This window comes from Taurulus bubalis (assembly GCF_910589615.1).
Source record: "Taurulus bubalis genome assembly, chromosome: 20".
Taxonomy (NCBI): domain Eukaryota; kingdom Metazoa; phylum Chordata; class Actinopteri; order Perciformes; family Cottidae; genus Taurulus; species Taurulus bubalis.
Window position 1 is genome coordinate 3,189,512 of NC_136608.1, and position 19,729 is coordinate 3,209,240.

Here is a 19,729-nt window from a genome sequence, read left to right on the forward strand (position 1 = left end):
TAAAAGGGGCTAATGGAAGTAATTACCTCGGCTGATCTGTCCGGCGGAGGGCAAGCCGGTCCTAATACAGATGATTAACACGAGTGGGAATGGAAATGAAATGTGCCGTTTGTAAAAACATTATCCGCATGGACGCGTTGCCTCAACGTCTACGAGAGAGGGTTGAATTGGGGACGGCCAATTTGACTTTGACACACACACACACACACACACACACACACACACACACACACACACACACACACACACACACATGTATTTGACCTGTTTGCGTTCGTCTCAGATCAATGCCGAGCCTCTAAAGGGGATGCTTAATTGGACGGCATGGCTAATTAACTCAATGTGTCACTCACAATAAAAGACCGACCATGGGTGTGTGTGTGTGTGTGTGTGTGTGTGTGTGTGTGTGAGTGTGTGTGTGTGGGGGGGGGGACGCAGCTCAGCTCCGGGGTTCCAGGGATCGTGCGTTTACTTTTCACCGGTCGGCCCGCGGTTTGGAAGATGTGAGCCGGCAGACAGCTTCACAACTTTGACACGAACAGTGGCCGGTTGAAGTAAACGGCTGGAGAGGCGTTTCAGTCCCTGAACAGGACTGAAATCGGGAGAGTCTCCTGCATGAAGTCCTGCAATGATTCATCATGCATGAAAGAGAAACGCCTCCAGCCAGACGCTGTGAGGCCAACAGACATCATCATCTGTCTCATCCGACGTTTCAAGATAATCAACATCAGAGCTGCAAAAATCGGTATTTTCATAACTGCATCAATATATATATAATAATAATATTTGTATTTATAAAGCACATTTCCCAGACAAAAGAGTCTGTACAGTTTTAACAACACAGTAAAAACACAGTAAAAACCACATTGAAAGAAAATGATATATATATATATATATATATATATATATATATATATATATATATATATATATATATATATATATATATATATATATATATATAGAAGTTACCAGCCACTGGTTCACATTAAGAATACATGATGTGAATTATTCTGATAGGATGAAGGTCAAACAGATACAAATAAGACCAAAAATCTTTTTTTATTTATACTCAGATAAATGTAAAAGAAACAGCAAAGTTTTCTTTAAAGAAAGACCAATATTCAGCCAAACTAAATACTGTAGAATCCATCGTACATAATGAAGGTGTGGTGCCGTCTCATATTCACTGAGTGTTGTCAGCAGAGGACCAGATGAAGCCCACGTTATGGATGGAGGGGACAGATGTTGCCGCTGAGGGAAATGAGGCTGGGCGTGGAGGCTGATGAACCCACAGACGGATCCCTCCCTGAAAGCACTTGATTCTCATCCGTGTTAACGGTCCACGACGCCAGGGCGGAGCGGGAATTAAACTCAGATGGGTATTACAAGTGTGCAACTCGTAGTCACCAAGCGGGAAATCTCAGTGTAGGACATTACAGGGGTCATTAACATATAGCTGCCAGGGAGCATTAAGAAAGCTACATTTTAGTTAGGGCGGGAACAACATTCAGATTAGAGCTGGGAACGGCCTGCTGGTGTGTCTGGTTTGCGCAGCAAGGAGATGGATGAATACAGTTTTCTGGAGGCTGGAGGACAAATACTAGTGGCATGCTGGACCTTTTATTCACAATGTAGCTCTGCTTATCAGAGTGTGAACAAAAGACAAATGTCTCCACAATAGCCAGTGAGCTGCTCACTTATGCTGAAACCTGTAAATGTTTAGTCAGCAAAATGAAAAGTTTGACAATGAAGTTGACTAACTATTGGCCGCGATATACAGTATTTATATAATTACTGGAAAAGCGTCTTTATTTATTATTGATTATCAATAAAATAAGTACATTTCAATATGCGTTACTCTGGCTCGCATGCATCTCCAAAGTCTCGCTCAATGTTCTGCTCACAGCACTGTCTGACATCCTGTCCTGAAGACAAGAATGGCAGTTACTGGATGTAACTCCACTTCTATGAGGAGGACGAGAATCGTGAGACGCCGTCTGGACACGATATTGCGCAAAGGCCTGACCCTACTCTGTCTCTGATTGGCTCACCCAGATATTCGTACCCCAATAGATGTCACTCCACAAGCCTGAAGCTAACCTGAAAATATTCTCAAAATATTTGTTTTATCCCATTTTAATTCCACCATGAATTACACCCACACTGTTTGTCATTTTGCGAGTGAAGGAAGTTGCAGTTTGTCATAGGTTAGTTGTAGCATTATTTCATTTCGTGTCACCAATGCTACACTAACACGGCTGTCACCAACATGGCCGTCACTAACGCGACTGTCACCAATGCTACACCAACACGGCCGTCACCAACACGGCTGTCAACAACATGGCCGTCACCAACGCGACTGTCACCAATGCTACACCAACACGGCTGTCACCAACACAGCCGTTACCAACATGGCTGCCACCAACACGGCCGTTACCAACACGACTGTTACCAACACGACTGTTACCAACACGGCTGCCACCAACACAGCCGTTACCAACATGGCTGTCACCAACACGACTGTTACCAACACAGCCGTTAGCAAGATTAGATTTCCCAGACTTTTAAGGGCGCTGACACAACAAAAAATTACGACAGACAAGCCTCATTCAAAATCAATAATGGAAGCTTGGTTTGAATGTCAAATAATGACATTACATTGATGGTACACACTTCACATTAAGCAAAATAATACAATAAACCGCAACCACAATTTGATCCTTTGTTACCCGGGGAGGAAATCTCTGGACTCACAAGAGAATAATTTGTGCATGGTAAATTCAGCAATTGTACATCAAGTTATTTCTTTCTTTGTGTAAAAACATGAATCAGCTGTTCATATGAGTGCACACGCCTCTACTTCTCACTGCATATCAGCCATTTCCCTCCCGTATTGTTTCATTTACATTGAGGCTACTTCTGTCGAATAACGCATGTCTTGGAGCTAAAGGTACTGGTGTTGGTACTGGTATTGGTACTGGTGTTGGTACTGGTATTGGTATTGGTGTTGGTACTGGTATTGGTACTGGCAACAACACCCAGCCCAGTGTCCCTGTCTGTTACACCTCCACCGATAAACAGAGAGTTGTACAGTCACAACCAGCGTCATGAAAACTTGTATCACATCAAAGCTTTCTTCCCCCTTTACTTCCAGGCCGGCTACTCGGCCTCGGCTAACCCGTCTGCTTCCGGCTGGCGCCCTGAGCTGCGTGCACACTGAACTCATGGCGGGAAAACGGGATGCTGCAGAGAAACTTGGTCTTCCACAGGCGAACTTGTGTTGTCTACTGGGGGGAAAGGAAACAGCTGGACTGGATATTGAAACAGTCAATACAATTCAGTAAATAGTTAATTAAACAGTCGGTTAGATGGGAATCTGTATGAGAAATAAAGAAAAAGAGGAAATGCAGTAATCTATTTGACCTTGACAGATGTTTCCACTGGAGAATATTACTTATTCTCGTATTTACTGCCCCTTTAAACACACACACACACACACACACACACACACACACACACACACACACACACACACACACACACACACACACACACACACACTTCTAAAAGCACAATCACCGTCTTCATCTTCTCCATTTTTACTTCACAACAACCTCATCTCCCTTCTTTCTCTCGTTAGCCGTCTAAACACTAATTAGATGTAGCGCGCAAGCTGTTGTTGAAGTTTGCGTTGCGTAGCAACAACAGTGATGTACGGCTCCTCGCAGCCTTTGAGCTCAGCGCTCCTCACGTTAGGGCTTTGTACTCCAAGCAGAAAACAAACAAAAGCGGGGATCCAATCAGAACACGGGTTCATCCGTAAATGAGACCCTGCCTCCTAAGTGATGTCCATGAATTCATTTCCCATCACGGGAAAGAGACAGACTGACTCCCTCTGCTCTAATAGAGACTAACAAGCAGTGAAAGCAGTGGAATAGTTGCCGTGTGTATATTTATCACATCAGATAAGAAGCTCTCGCTGTGCTCCGCTCCCAAAGCAGCAACAATAGACGGCTAAAAGACTAAAAGACGGCTAAATTGCCCCGTGATTGCTTTCTCGCTCCCCGGTCCTTTTCCCACAAATGGGGTGAAAGTGTTCAGTGACACACGGCTCTCTCTACCTGACAGCTGTGGAGCTCCGGCTGCAGCTGACTGCTCTCTCTCTCTCTCTCTCTCTCTCTCTCTCTCTCTCTCTCTCTCTCTCTCTCTCTCTCCTTCCTGTTTTCCTGTTTGCTCAGACACAAGCTGACAGAGAGAGTAAATGAGTTGGGTTAATACGTCCTCTCTCTCTTTCTCTCTCTCTCTTAAACTTGTATGTCTTTGTTTGCTCGTGTTTTTCCTCCTCCGTCTTTGTTTTGGGGTTTCAATGCAACATGGCTGGGGCGGAAACTAGGGGAGTACAACATTACAAACTGGGGCTGAGAATTAAACCTCAAATGTATTTTTACATCGAGCATTTAAAACTGTGAAGTACAGAAAGTACTGCTCAGATTCATACTCTCCTTCATTTCTTCAGATGCTTCTGCATTTTAACTGTAATTTTGCCAATTTCTCGTATAGCTGCTTGTTATTAGACAACATACAACAATTAAGAGCTTTGACTTCTTAAAAAAAGAAGGAGACATCTTTCTAAATAATTTGTGTGGTCAACAAGATGAAGAAGAAAAAAAAATCACTATTTCCCAAGTCAGAGTTGATATATCTTAACGCTTGTTTGGTCCGAAAAACCCCAAACAGTCCCGTTTGAGCAGCTGGACTTTGTTCAAAGAAACAATGAATTGAATTGCATGGTTAGTTTCTGTCGATTGACTAATTGTTTTTAGTGTCAGTCCACCGTGACATCACTGCTGGGTGTGGTTACACAACAACAATTCACCCAGGTGTTCAGCTGCTCGTCAAAGATCTTCACCGCTGAATCCGTTGTGTTTTGCCAGGTGTGAAATCGACAAATCTTGACAATCTTACAAAGCACATGCCACATAGAGTCTTCCTCCCTCCAAATACACATTTATTACTGTACTCGCTTCCTCTGCACTGTATTTATCTCTTTGTTCCCCTTCTCCATCTCACACACACACACACACACACACACACACACACACACACACACACACACACACACACACACACACACACACACACACACAGCCTGACTCAGTGCCAACTGGAAAAGGCCCAGATCATCTGAAGGCTTTCTGTGAGGCGAAGTTGCCATTCTAAAAGTGATTATGTTTCATTACAGTGGAAATGGGAGAGCAGGGTTTCCTGGCGCCTAAAGATCAATAACTCCTCCCCCTCCCTCCCTCACACACACACACACACACACACACACACACACACACAGCTGGCTACTTGATAGTTTGTTGAGGAGAGGACGATGATCATTGTTTATTTTTGCTGTTTATTTATTTGTCGTCTTCTTTGTGTCTTCATCGTCTCCTTTCCTTTGCGTTACTCATGCGCTGACTTCATTTGTGCCTCCCGTGTATTCGTGAATGCGCTCGGCGTGTGGCAGAAGACGAGCTGTCGGGCCGAGGGCCACGGTGACTCAGGATCCCTCGATCTGTTTGCACTGATTGCAGGATGTGAGCCGCATGCGACACCAGCGTCAATTTACAATGTCAATCACACATGATGACAAACATGACAGCTGGTTTTGTCCCTTCGGCACAATAGGCACAAGTACGGCATGAGTCATCGGATCGTGAAACGATGTTCTGTGCTCATGCATCGTGTTTTTTCCACTCGTGTGATCTATGGAAACGATTTCTCATCAGGGTCCGATTTGTGGTTCCCCATAAGGTGGAGAAAGACAGCCGGGTTCATCTCTTTGAGGTCTTAAAAATTGCATTTCATGATAAAAGCGTATTATGTAAATAAGTACACCTTTATTACCCACAATGCAATTTGGCCACAGACAGTTTGGTAAGACATTCTGGTGCGTTTGGCTAGCAGCGGCTAATGTAGCCTCGAGCCGCTAGCCTCAAGCAGAGACAAGGAGCGGGCTATTGTCTAATGCTACCTGCGCTGACTCAAGTTACATCACTTGAGGACATTTCACACAGATCCCTCTGGAGACACAACAGGCTGAACACAACTATTTTTTTTTTTTACAGGAGCAGTAGTACTCCGGACTCAATAAAAAAACATACAGGGTAACACAAAATAATTGTTAATAAGCTGCATAAGATTAGGAGTCGGGGAATACTATACTTTTGGAACGCAGCAGCTGTGACGACAAACAACCAATCACAGCTGCAGATATCCTTTCTTTCTTTTAAATACCAAAATGTATATTTTAATAAATTATTTTACACAGACTTTTTTACTTGCTTACTGCTAAATTAAACCGCAAAAGTAAAGCGGAGTGTAATTTATGCAACTTAGCTTCACCCAACATGCACAGGAAGGACTTACGATGTAAGACGAGTCTGATTGAGTTAGTTGCTCAAAATGTTTCGAACATGTTCCTCCCGGGCTAATTTTGGACACACAGTGAGATGTATGTCTTCTTCACTCTTCACACTGAAGAACCTCCACACTGATAACTTTCTCAGTTTCGGTCGGCAGCTGATCGATGCGGTAGGTCTCTAAAAATAAGAGAACCCCAATGTGTGCGTGCGGTGGAGCAAAAGGAAAATCTATGAAGTGGCTCGAGGAGCTGGACACCGTCAGGAGAAGCCAGCCGGCCCGAGCAGCGTCATGCATCCTCCCTTTGGGTTTCAACCTGGATCCGATGGATCTGCAACCGCCCAATCAGTCACTGTGGGTCTCTTGCGTCTTCACTGTTGTTGGCAGCCATCTCAGATCCAGTCATGCAGAGAAAATACCTTGTTTTTAAAATGTTTTCTGAAAGAATGTCTGTCACGAACTACGGATTTCACCACAATTTCGCCACAATTACAGTTCTCTCTGTTCCGAGTTGGACTAGCACACGTGTGGGGTCCATTAGAGGCGTGACAGCTGAAACTGCAAGAAAGACCAAATACTCCAAATATGATTGAATTTATTCAGTATTATTAATACAAAAATTGCCTCAATTCTACTTATTTGCTAATTTTTAATGGAGCCAGCCGTCCGTAGCTGTGTGTCTGCCACTCTGCATACAGATGAAGACTGCAGCCGCCATTTGGCTCCTCGTTTACTTTGAGTGCGGTGGATTATAAATGTTTTCCTTTAATTACATGTCAGCTGAGAGTCAGTGAATGCAAGGAGATAAGCCGGGAAGAGACGCTATCGGGCCCATCCAGTGGTCTCCAAGTAATTTGGCGCCTGAACGCACCGCGGCACAAATAAACAACAAGAACCAGAGGCTCTCTTGGTGTTTAATGTTTTAGTCCAAATCCATTAAAGGGATGTCTGGCTACATTAGGACTTTACTTAAGCTGCAGCACAGCAGCATTGAAACACACAGAGGCTGTCATGTTTCACAACAACAACCTTTTACATTGTTTTAGTGAAAGTGCATCTTTTGCAGTTTGATAATACAAATAAAGATATGAATGTAAGTCTATACAACATCACAGGGCGTTATATTGCAAAAGAGGGTAAAATCCAATAATAGAACAGCTTGAACAGTCTGGTGGGTTCAGACAATTACTTCACTTTGCTGTAAAGCAGCATTTTTAAACAGGGAAAAGATAACACCTGACACAGAATAGTACTTTACCTTATAATAATACTATATCTTCCAGCCCTCAGTTGACCTGTCGGTCAGTTGTCATTTTAACTGCTGTGTGTAATTGTGAATGATTTAACGTTAAATACAAACACAAAGCTATCAACAAAGTCCTGCTATAAACCTTTTGTTCACAGCAGACATTTAAGCTTGTCACAGCAGGAAAAGAACAAGTGTAATCAATAAAATGCTCAACGCCATGACCGCTGAGTGGAACACAGCCACCATTGATGTTAATAAATACACCTGGGCACTTCCTGTTATGATGAGTCAGATGTTTGCCTTAAGGTAACTAATATGCACATCAAAAGGCAGGCCCTACACACGTTACACTTAATCGCCTGATTCGATTTTCTACGCGTTTACAAACTGTGTTTAATTTACATTTACGTCACTTTCCTGTCAGTTACTCGAAAGACTACCAACCATAGACTGTGTGCAAGTGGACGTCGTCATCGTGACGTCACCCAGTGGTTTTGACTCCTCGAGTTCGACAAGTTTGCCGTCGCTGTCTTAGACTACGTCCGTCCATGTTGTTTTTTTGGCAGGCATTTTCTCAGAGACTTCTATACCCTCATGGCCAGTAGAGATAATTCAAGTTTTGAGACACAAAAATCTGCCTTAAACAAGGATTTCCCCTTTTTAGTTGGCTCTCATGTAGGTCTATAGGCACATTTTTCCTCTTTGCGAGGAAGTTTTAAAATCCAGAGTCTAGAGAGAGCGATCTGTGATGTCATCTCCATGTAAAGTAAAAAAAAATGACTCCTAATCTTTTTACCTTCTCATCCATTAAAACAAAGCCTCGTACTTGCGGCCCCTTGTCACATGGTACAAACATCCACTCGAAGAGAAACAAACATACTGTTTTTCACACAGAACTAAGATTAGGGAAAAGTCATTATTAAGATGTATGTTTAAATCTTCTTACCCATGTATTAGTATCTTACAAGCCCGATTGTTTATCTTGTAAAACCCCTGGTCCATGGGAGGAGCACAAAGACGGGGGGAACAGACGCATTGGAACCAGTGGGCGCCGTGCTGAACCCGGTTCTTCTAGCAATAATACTGAAGACTCACGATGACCTGAAAGCGCTCTACAGGTCGACTGGCTCAACTTGCCCCGTACATTTGTTTTCTCCCACGTTCAAAATGAAAACGCAGGCAGCTATTCCAAACAATATGAAGACTAAAAAATAGACACAAAGCGTCAGAGAGTTCACAGGTCTTGCTGCTGTGCGGAGTGGGGGTGGAGGGGAGGACCCAGCAACCTCCACCAGGTCACGAATCCGCCGTTCTAAATTTAGTTTGTTGCTCGCAACTCCTGATGCAACGGTGTGCACGGGCTTACCTTTTGAGCAACTGGCTCATTAACACGCCGCTGGGTAAGATCTCTCACCGTGTAACGACACGGAGGCAGCTGAGCCGGATGAGAGGCGTCTGCTGATCAATGGGAATGTCTGACGTGAAATATTTAATCCTCCCCCTGCTTATGGCGGCTTCATGGCTCAGGTACTTGGGTACCTGGAGACGTTCGATAAGCTGTCAATCGTTTCCTGTTCGGTGATTTGAAAAGTGATCTTGACTGTGGTACAGTATGCAAACAGAAAGGGAGAGGAAAGACAGGGCATCATCTGACTGCAGACACAACCATCTTCACTGGTGCAAAAGCAAACCTTTTAACAAACCCACAAGTATAGAATACAGAGAACGAATATCTTAAAATCACTTTCATAGTGTTTGAAACTGATTGCAGTTGCTTTGGCTTCTGGGTGTTCACTATCGATTAATCTGCCGATTGATTTCGAGGTCAACAGATTAATTGTGTTGTCTATGAATAATGTGAAAAACGTCAATCCCAGTCCCTCAGAGTCCAAGGTCCAAAGCCCAGAGATATTCAGTTTAATATTTATACTCCCTTTTTTGTTTTTTATAAATGAGACGATATGGTCAGTGGAGCCAAGAACAAATCTCAGTTATACTGCAAGGAACTGTGTCGTCCAACCTACAGCGAAAAAAAGGAAAGGAAAGAAAAGTCCGATTTATGCTAATACTGTGGTATAAAGCAGAAAATCACAGAGCAACCACAGGCTGAGCCGAGGAATTCATTCACAGATTTTTGATGTTCACATCAAAAACTACGGCATCAATGCATCAAACACATGACTTACACGCCGCTCATCTATCTGATGTATTTATCATTCTGGGCCGATAGTATTTAAGTCACCAAAGCTTATTACTGACTAAAAACCTTCCACAGCAGCTACCAAACATACACACTGAACACGGTTTAACAACCACGAACATGGGGGTTATTATAAAGTCCTGGTGAGGCTTTATGTAGACAGCAGCAATAACAGAATACCTTGAGTGAACTGTATCCTCCATAACAACATTAACTGCGCAGTGAGGAGTTCCAGTAAATACACACAGCCATGATGCGACGTAAGAAAACAAATTAATAAACACACCAGCAAGCAAAGAGACAGACAGAAAAACAGAGAATTATTCTGACTCACGTTATTCGATGCCGAGGCCGCCCCTTTCACAATTACAAGTAAGAATGACTTGAATTAAATGGCAAAGGAAATGGTTAAATGATTATGTCTCACCGTACTTTAAATAGTTGCTAATTCGTTGGGTGTGTTTGTTGTAATCACAGGTCAAGGTAGTAAAGCTCCATCAGTGCTCCTCTGTGGTTGACCTCTGACCCCTCTGTGGGCTGATTAAAAGAGTCTTTTGGAGATCAATACTGCAAAAAAATATTATTTTTATAAATTTGGAGCTGCACCTCTTCTGTCTTTTTTAATCGTCATGGATCATTGGAGTCTTACAAGCCTTCATAAACTGGCCAAAACAGTATTATGACATATCTTTGATGTAGCTGAAGAGAACATTTGCATAGCAGTGCCTCCATCCATCCCTCTTCCTGCAGCTAAATAAAGGATGAAAACTCAAAGCTATGGAGGAGTGCGCATCAGTATCCCACATACTTACGGCAGTGAAGTGGTGGACGGGCGGCTGAAGGGCCGGTTTCCTGCGCAGCCGATGTGTGGACTCACTTCCTGCTGCAGCTGAAGTCCCTTCACAGCTCAATCCTGGTGTCATCTCTGCTGTTTTCGTTTTTTTTTATCAGAATTTTTCCCCGTTGTCTCCCTCCGCTGACGCTGGTATTTACGGCTCTCGTGTGTCCCGGCACTTACCGCCACGCGACCCTCCTGGTGGTCAATAAGGGGCTCGGTGTCGGCGTGAGTCATTGCAGGAGCTTTGGAGGACGCATGCAGAGCAAAGCCTGGACACGGAGCCTTCACTCTGCCGCTGACTCTCTGCCCTCGCCAACCACGCCAGGCTCATCACAAGGCCCGAATCAGGATTTAAATGTGCTTTTGGTACTGATGGTAAGGTATTTCTTAAAGGTTTTCAATACGATATTCAGAGCATTCATATAGCAGCAAAAAAAGCGCTGTTGCCGTTGTTTGCGCTGTTAGCACCTGACGTGAGAGGTTCATGGAGCCTCGTAGTTTGGGCCGCTGACAAAGCTGCTGTCTTTGATGGGTTGGGAGTGTGAACGGGTTGACTGACATTCATGGCCACCAGTGAGGGAATCTTACCCAGTGTACCAATTTCATACCAAATAATAATTGTATGTTGGTATTTTGTATTTTGGGCAGCTGGTACGGAACGCCCTGCCCTCCTCCCCAGGCAGGGAGGCGGAGGGGGAGTGAGAAGTGGGAGACAGAGTTGGGAGGGCGTCCTGTTCTGAACAACACACTCCCAGGTCTAGCTGTTTACATCTCTTCGGCACGTCCGTGGCTGTTTCCATGGCGACGGGAGTAAAGATAGTCGGGGATGTGTCAGGGATGCAGCGCGCCAAGTGGTGCCGATTGCCGGGCGCGAGTGGAAGAGTGAGCAGGGCACACGGGAAGTGGGAGGGGTCTCACCGTTATCTCAGCCGGCCGCCAGACGAATGGAGCGCGTTGTGAGACGCCGACCGCTTTGTTTGTGTCTCTTTTACTCTCTCTGGGAAACGACATCGACAGCTGCACGAGGCATGACGCCTCACCTGGGGAAGTGCAGCTGCTGCAAAGACAGTCGTCATCGCGTATAGTTGTGCACTCAGATACATTTAGTATTTACCCGTTAATGTATAACAGATCCAGCACCTGAATTGGCAAAAAGTGTTAGAAAAAACCCACTTATTTCTATGAATTGTTGGTTTTTACCTTTTTACTCATGTGGTTAATGTTTAGGTAATAAAGCCATTGAGATTAGGTTCAGGGAAATGTTTTTGGTTCTTACATTTGGTACGCAAGTTACGTTTTGTGTGTTAAGTAACACGTGGGACACGAACAGAAAACTCCAGGGTGAAAGTCCTGTTTTTGTTTGACCCAGACGGCCTTGAAGCTGCATTCTCTCTCCTGACCACCAGGGGGCGACTCCTCTGGTTGTATAGAAGTCTATATAAATGACTCTACTTCTCTCTTGATGTATTCCCTCAGTAAACATTGTAAACATGAGTTTATGTCTCAATCTCTAGTTTCAAGTCTTCTTCAATACAGCATGATGTTCATTTAGTAAATTATGGTCATTTAGAGTCAAACAGACCATAAAGCAGGGGACGCTTTGGGGAGGGCCTACAAGGTGATTGACAGGTAGCTACCACATGATCTGGGAGTTTTCATTTTAGAACTTTTACTCTTTCACAGTGTTTTCACTTCATGAAAGTTAATCGTAACATTTTGGTCGCCTTTGGTTTGCACTTGACTCCTCCCTCTTTGCCACTTCTGGTTGCAAGAAAACAAGATGGCCAAAACTCAAGGCTTCTAAACCGTAGTCCACAAACCAATGCATGACGTCATGTGACTCATAATACTGATAAAGTTTCCAAGAATGTGTGATTTGAAATATGTCTGTATGTAGCTCTGTATGCTAAAACACCAAACAGGTGGTTACATATGACCTAAACTAAAATAACTGTCTCAGAAGTTTGTTCCCATGTTTCCTAAAAGTTGCACCAATAATAGATATTTCCATGAAACCTTTTCGGAAATTGGACAAAAAAATTGACCATGGGACCAAAGTGTGTGCAGGCTAGAAATGTCTGAGTCATGGATTCCTATGAATCTCTGCAGAATTATCATTCCATCAAAAACAGGAGTGCGACAAAAACAAATCTTCGTCTGGACATGGCCTTCGTCGGAGAATGGAGCTGCTCAGTTGTCATGGAGATGGCCGGGTCGTCATCGAGCGTCCTAAATATGGAACTGCAGTCACATGATGACTCCTGAAGACTGAGACGGTGGAAGTGAACCTCGAGTGCAGATACTCGCCGTGAAGCTTTGACACGATGCGCTGCAATCTGGTATTTGTGTTTGTAAAACAGAAGTGTGACAGACAGCTTGTCAATAACAGGAAGACACGTTTGAATAAACATGAACCCAAACGAGGAAGAACAAAGTGTAGACCAAGCAAAGACAGAACACATGGGGTAAAAGATAAATAGTTTATGTGACTCTCACATGGCATTTACTTTCACTCTATACACATTGTTTTGAACGTGATGTACAGTATGTCATCTTTTTCTTTTTTTACAATTTGGCATAATGTTTTTTTTTTTTTTCGTTTTTTTTCAGCATGCACTTTAGAATGCCAACAAAAGGCTCCACAAATACAGACTTCAAACTAGAATCTTCCTCACAGTTAAAACATACAAAACAGGAACTCGGATCAAAAAAGCCTGACAGTTTTTGAGGACACGATGGAGAAGCACAGCATCAGACTACCGGGACTTTTACAGGTAAAAGCAATGCACCCGACAGTAAAGACACAAAAATACAGCTTCTGGAGTCCAAAAAATAAACACCTTTTTTTTTCTTCTTCTTTTTTTGCAAGTTACAACGTCAGCCTAAAAAGACACAAAGAACGGTTACCCATCTGTGGAGTCAAAGAGTAAAGCAGCGTGTACGACACAAGGAGGATTGTGGGTACTGGGTGACACTCGGCAGGTCGTCGCGCCGCCTGCCGTTCCTTCTCAACGTCAGTCGTCCAGGGCTGCATCTTCCTGGTCGCCATCTTTGTTTTTTTTAACGGGCTGCTGAAATCACAGTGTGGATCGGCGCTTTTTTTTCTTTCTTTTTTTTTCGGGTGCTTATTGCAAATCCGGTCTGATTGTTTGGGGTGTGAGAGATTGCTACCTATGCAGACGGAGCCTTTCTAGAAGTCCCGCTCGAGAACTCGGTGAAACTTCTGCTACACTTTCGCTCCGAAACCTTTGGAAGAATCAATTTTCTTGTCTTTTTCGTTTTGCCACCAGGAGTTACGAGGAATATTTCGGGTGAGGATAATTTTGGTGTGAGAGGAAACAAACGCATGGGTGGTTGCATGTTTAAATGCACAGCGACGGGTGGGGTGTGGGGGAACTTCTACAACGGCATCACAGGGGAACTCTGTCTCATTCATGTTTGTGCTAAAACTAACTGGAAGAGTGACGGCTTCAAGTCCACTCATTTGGTCTCTGGCCTTTCAAACTGCAGTTCTGGTGTGTTAGGACACACACACACACACACGCACACACACACGTACGCACACACACACACACACACACACACTGAAAATCACACCAAGGGAAACAAAAGCAGAGATGACCGTACTGTCACATTTATTCCACCGAGCACATGTGTCTCTCTATACTGTATATACCGAATGTAGAATCTCATATATGAACACACTCCATTTTTAGAACACAAAGTGCCTCGACTGATACATCTTGATACACTTATTGCGAGGGCGGGGTACAGGTAAACTGATGCGACGTCGAGTTACCTGACTCGCCACCGGCGGACAGATGTGTGGACGGAGCCGCTTGGCCCAGATGTGCTGTGTCTTATGTACAGGAGCATTTATCTATACAGTAGATAGTCTCTTTTAAGGACGTGTCCAGTTTGCTTTGCTCTCCTTTTTTATTTTTTTCTTCCCTCCACCGTTCCAAAACAGGAAAGCAAAAAGAGAAATCAGGTGAAATGTCCTTAAAGTCCTCCCAGCGTGTCCGTTTTGAGTTCCTCTCCTGAGCCGCTGCTGGGCGGCCGCCAGTTAATCCTTTTTTAGCGTGCCTCCCCCCGTCCGTATTGTCCTACAGGAGTGGCTCCAAATGGCGGGGGAGAGGGCGGGTCCTCCCACGGCAATAGGTCCTCACACAGGTGACTTATCCTCCCGTCATTCAAAGAGGAAATGAATGGTCTAAATCAAATGAATCATAAACACATCCCTAAATATCAGAAATGCATAATCTGTCTTTGTTGAGCATCATTTCAGAAGAACATGCCATGCACAGACTGGCTATGTATGCAATATAGACACACACACACACACACACACACACACACACACACGCACGTGCACGCACGCACATGCACACACACACACGGTATTGAATATTGTTGTGATGTAAATGGGGGTGATTCAATCATCCGGTGCTCGGGCAAAGAGGAGTGTTTGCTCTTCTTTTTTAATTGTTTGACTTTTTGCCGAGCCACGTGCGAGATGCATCTTGCTGCGTGAGCCAGTTGCTAGGCAACCGCCTGCTGCTGGTATGGACGCGCTGCGGGGACGGGCGAGGGGCGTCGCCGCCGCCGCGCTCATGTCTGCCGTCCCACACCTGTTGGTGCACGGAGGCAGACGTACAGCGGGCGGATACATGACCGAGCAGAGGCCGCTTCGGTTTAGTGAGAGGCTGAGAAATGCTCTGAGGGAAATCAGGTCAGTCCGTCTGGCTCGGGGGTTTGAGAGCAGCTAATAGCTCTTAGTGATGGCTGATAGAGAAGTGAGGCGGTGCACTTAAAGAGCAGAAATCTGAAAAGGTTATGTATCAAGTTTTTCTTCTCATTTTGGAACAAACATAATCTGCTTTTAGGGTGTAAATTTACAAACAAATCTCGTGGCACGTGACTCAAAATGCAGTTTGCTAATGATACCTATATCTTGGTAATTATCAGCTGATTGAAATGCTACAAGCAGCCCTTCTAACGGTGCCATCAAGAGTGCATGTTTCACAAACTACATACAGGGGTCTCTATGTAGGATAATCGATTAGACCCCTGTTAAGTAGGGCCACAATCATGAGTCATGGCCACAAAGGGTGGGAGGGTTCCACACTAACCGTTACCCCCGATCACCTGCCTCCCCCCCGATCACTAGCTTTACCTGCCTCACCCCCGATCACTAGGTCTACCTGCCTCACCCCCGATCACCAGGTCTACCTGCCTCACCCCCGATCACCAGGTCTACCTGCCTCACCCCCGATCACCAGGTCTACCTGCCTCACCCCCGATCACCAGGTCTACCTGCCTCACCCCCGATCACCAGGTCTACCTGCCTCACCCCCAAGCCACTCAGACAGAACGCTGCTCTCTGCTGGTGTGAAACCAGTAAAGACCTCTTTGCAGTTTTCTGTGAGCAAACAACCAGAGACACAAGAGGGTTTTGGTGGCGCTCCATCAAAGAAAAAACAAAACATTAAGGCGGTGGGGAGAAAGTTAATCGGAAATAGGAGCAGACGAGCAAGAAAAAAACCAAGCACAACAACAACCCACATGCGGAGAGCAACCAATGCCCAGGTGGGGTTTCTGTGTTTTCAGTCTCCTCGGTGGATTGGTGGTGAAGCCGATGGCAAAATGAGACACAATGCAAGTCCTAAACCCCAACATAATAACATTAAATAAAACAAACACTCCTTCAAATATCTGTGTATATGGATATACATAGATATATTTCCATAAGCTCTTCCCGCGGTCGGCCTCGTCCCTTCTCCCTCATTGCTTGCAGACGATGGTTACAGGATGGTCCATGCAAGAACATGAGCGGCCCCCGGCAGCAGGTGAGGAGCGAGCCGTCCTCCATCTCGACGCCCATCCCTCCCAGAAAATATCAGTAGACAAACCAAAAGGAAAAAGTCACAGTTGTGTGAGGATAAAACAAAAATGACATCTCTCTTTCTTATTTTGGAAGCACGTCTTTTTTTCTTCTTTTCTTCAAAAGGTATCTAAATATAGCAACATCTAATATCCCTGATTATTTCACGTGTCCTTTATTAAATGTTACGGCTGCTACTTCTGGAGCCACCAGTCGGAGTTCTTTTATTGCGAGTCTCAAAAGTAGGACGACGTCGAACTAAAGGGGACTCCGAGTGACACGGGAGGACCGACCAGCTCGCTAAGCACATCTATCTTCAAGCAGGGGTTCAGGCTTGCTCGAGCCACTAACATCAGTCTTAGCTACAAAGTTAAGTACTTATCCACTAGTCACGATACCTAGAAGTTCAGATGTAATACCGAATGGTTTGTTTGTGGGGTCGTTTCAGGCCAAGGCGGGCCTTGTGGTGGTGGTGGGGTGGGGGGGCTGGACTTCTCACAGGATGGAGGGGATGGGCGAGCGGGAGCGCCGCAGCGGGCACGGCGATCCGTAGGGTGAGGTCACAGGAGACAACCTCAGGGTGTTACCGGCCATGCCCGCTATGTTGTTTAAGCTCCGGGATTTCTCATAGCCTTCAGATGAAGGGGGTTAGGGAGCGGCGACAGAGAGGTGGTGGTGGTGGAGGTGGTGCAGGAACAGGATATGAACACAGGCAGAACACAGGCAGGCAGGCAGGCAACGATCCGAGTCCGAGCCAGCCGAGTGAACCGGGACAAGACAGGAGACAGGAGTGAGACAGAGCAGCGGTAACACACTGTATGGTGAGTGCATGCACAGCACATTTCCTGACAGTCAGGCAGATCGCAGTCTTAGATCGGCAAAATGTTTTAGAGCTGCTCTCGAGGGACAAATAACCTCATTGGTTGAGTTGATCCTCAGTGGCTAAAGAGCCAAAGAACCACAGGCTTCTGGCACAAGGCTCACCCCATCTACAGCTAAAAACCTTTCTGAATGGAAAGCATACATCGCACCCTCCCCTAGGTACTTGGGGATGAGTTAGACGTGATCTCGGACACAGCTAATACAGAGGAGAATGGTTTCATTTAAAGATAGATAAGCTGTGTCACTCTTCGCTGTCAAAGTAGGCGGCTTAATTTGACTGGAAATAACAAGCAGACGAGTAGGGGGGAAAAAGCAGTCTGCGTCAGCCTTCTAGTTGTAAGTCTGAGACAAGCTATGACTCACTTATGATTCAGAAAAAAATGTCAACAAACCAGTGGGAAAATGGCTGCAAAGCAAAACGTCGCTGGCAGTTACATTTCAATCCAGTCCAATGTTAGAACGTCAAAAGGATCTAGTGTCAGAAATGAAACTAAGAATCGTTGTGTTTTCGTTTAGTTTAGAATCAGTAGTTACTAGATGTCGCTAAATCCTACACACGGCTCCTTCAATTCAAGTCAATTCAATTAATCTACAAAAAGCAGCCAGGTAACATTTCCTTGGAACGGATCCGGCATTAATGTGATTCGTTACATCTGTGCTTCTCCTGCCGTGACAGCCCGTTATTGAGGTATTATTTTCGAATCCCTGCTGCAGTGACTGTGCACAGAGATTTCGCGACATTAGACCACAAACACAGCACGGCTACTGGCTTAACGCCGCGTTCACGCCATGCTGGCAGAAGAAGATTGAAAATTCTCCTGTTATTTCATCTTTGTTATCCAAAGACACCCCGTTGCTAGCATTGCAGTCACAGCAGATAAAAGGGGAATTAAGCTAATTAGCATAAATCTTATTGTGATACATGTAGCTGGAACTAGATACAAACAAAACCAGTGGAGCTACGTTTAGCTGATTTGATTGTGTTAATATTGGATTTGATTTCGGGGAAACTGTCAGTGACGGTGGTTTTGCGGCCATTTTACCTTCAGGCACTTCTGGAGGTATTTTTACCACGTGTGTTGGGGAAATCCCCGATATCGTAAAAAAGAACAGAATTACAACTGAGAGGCTTGCAATTAAAATTTGATTTGATTAGACATTAGCCTCACTAAAATATCTACGTGTGCCATATTGTTTAGCTGGATTAACTGACCTATAGCTAGCGAGGTAAGCTAGCTAGCTAACATGCTAGTGTTCCAACACACCGAATGTCATGATAATAAATTCTGCCTTTCAGAAAAGCCTGTGTGATTCTGCCAGACTTCAGTGTGGAAACCTGTTCGTCAAATAAGAGACGTTGTTACCCTTTAACTGTTGGGGTTGAATAAGAGAATCACATAAGCAGTCATTCATCTCATGGCTTCCTCATTAGTATTTTCTCTCAGGAAATCGTTTAAAGACTGTAAATAATGTGCTAAATGGTGGTCACTTTAAGAATAGAGTGCTGCAGAGATGACATCTTTTTGTAGATAACAGGAAGTAAGCATCGCACTAGATCCCTCCACAAAAAGACAATGGTATTTCTCCATTTTTAAGATATGAAAAAGCTTCAAAATGCAGGGGTATTTACTTACGTATTCTATGTTGTAAAACAAACCATTACAATGTCTTTATTCAAGGCATGAGGGAACGGGAAGTGCACAAATGCATTTCTAGGTTTTAGGATTCTTCTTCTTTTCTGCAGCACTTTATGCTTTTTCAATTCAATGCAGTTTATTTTATATAGCCCAACATCACAAATACAAGTTTGCCTCCACCAACTTACCATCAGGTATTTCTCACACTGTGTATAACAGTCATATATACCGGTAATAAGACTACCACCAGGCACATTATGTATCAAATATACTGTTTATGTGTGTTCTGATGAGGATAAGATTCATGTTTTATACTTGAATCATCTCTACCGAGTCACACAACAGCTCAAACTTCGCAAAGTAAATGGCAGCATAAACAAGCAAGCCCAAGCAGCCAGATCATTAATGGAGCATGCCGGTCGGCTGGCGTGAACACTGATGAGAAGCAGCTAATGGAAACGTGGCCTCATTACCATCCTGCACGCGGCACCGTTTGTTTCGCCGAGGCTGTCTCAAAGCCAGCATGAGCAGGCGGAACAAAGGGCGGCCTGGGTCTATGCCAACGGGTAGCGGGGGACTAGAAAGGGACCCCATGTTTTATGCATTAGCCGTCGGTGTGTGTCGC

The 19,729-nt window shown here is 44.6% G+C and overlaps 1 protein-coding gene across 3 annotated transcripts in view; it reads right to left on the reverse strand.

Annotated features, from left to right (window-relative positions):
* Positions 1 to 17,080: 17,080 nt before the first annotated feature.
* The window catches only part of kcnc2 (potassium voltage-gated channel, Shaw-related subfamily, member 2), a gene marked incomplete at both ends in the record, with an annotated part of 70,754 nt that continues 68,105 nt past the window's right edge, over positions 17,081 to 19,729 (reverse strand). For all 3 annotated transcript variants that reach the window (XM_079236406.1, XM_079236405.1, XM_079236404.1), the window contains one exon: positions 17,081 to 17,217. In XM_079236406.1, the coding sequence (XP_079092532.1) occupies positions 17,081 to 17,217 (137 nt within the window). The remainder of the gene's footprint in view (positions 17,218 to 19,729) is intronic.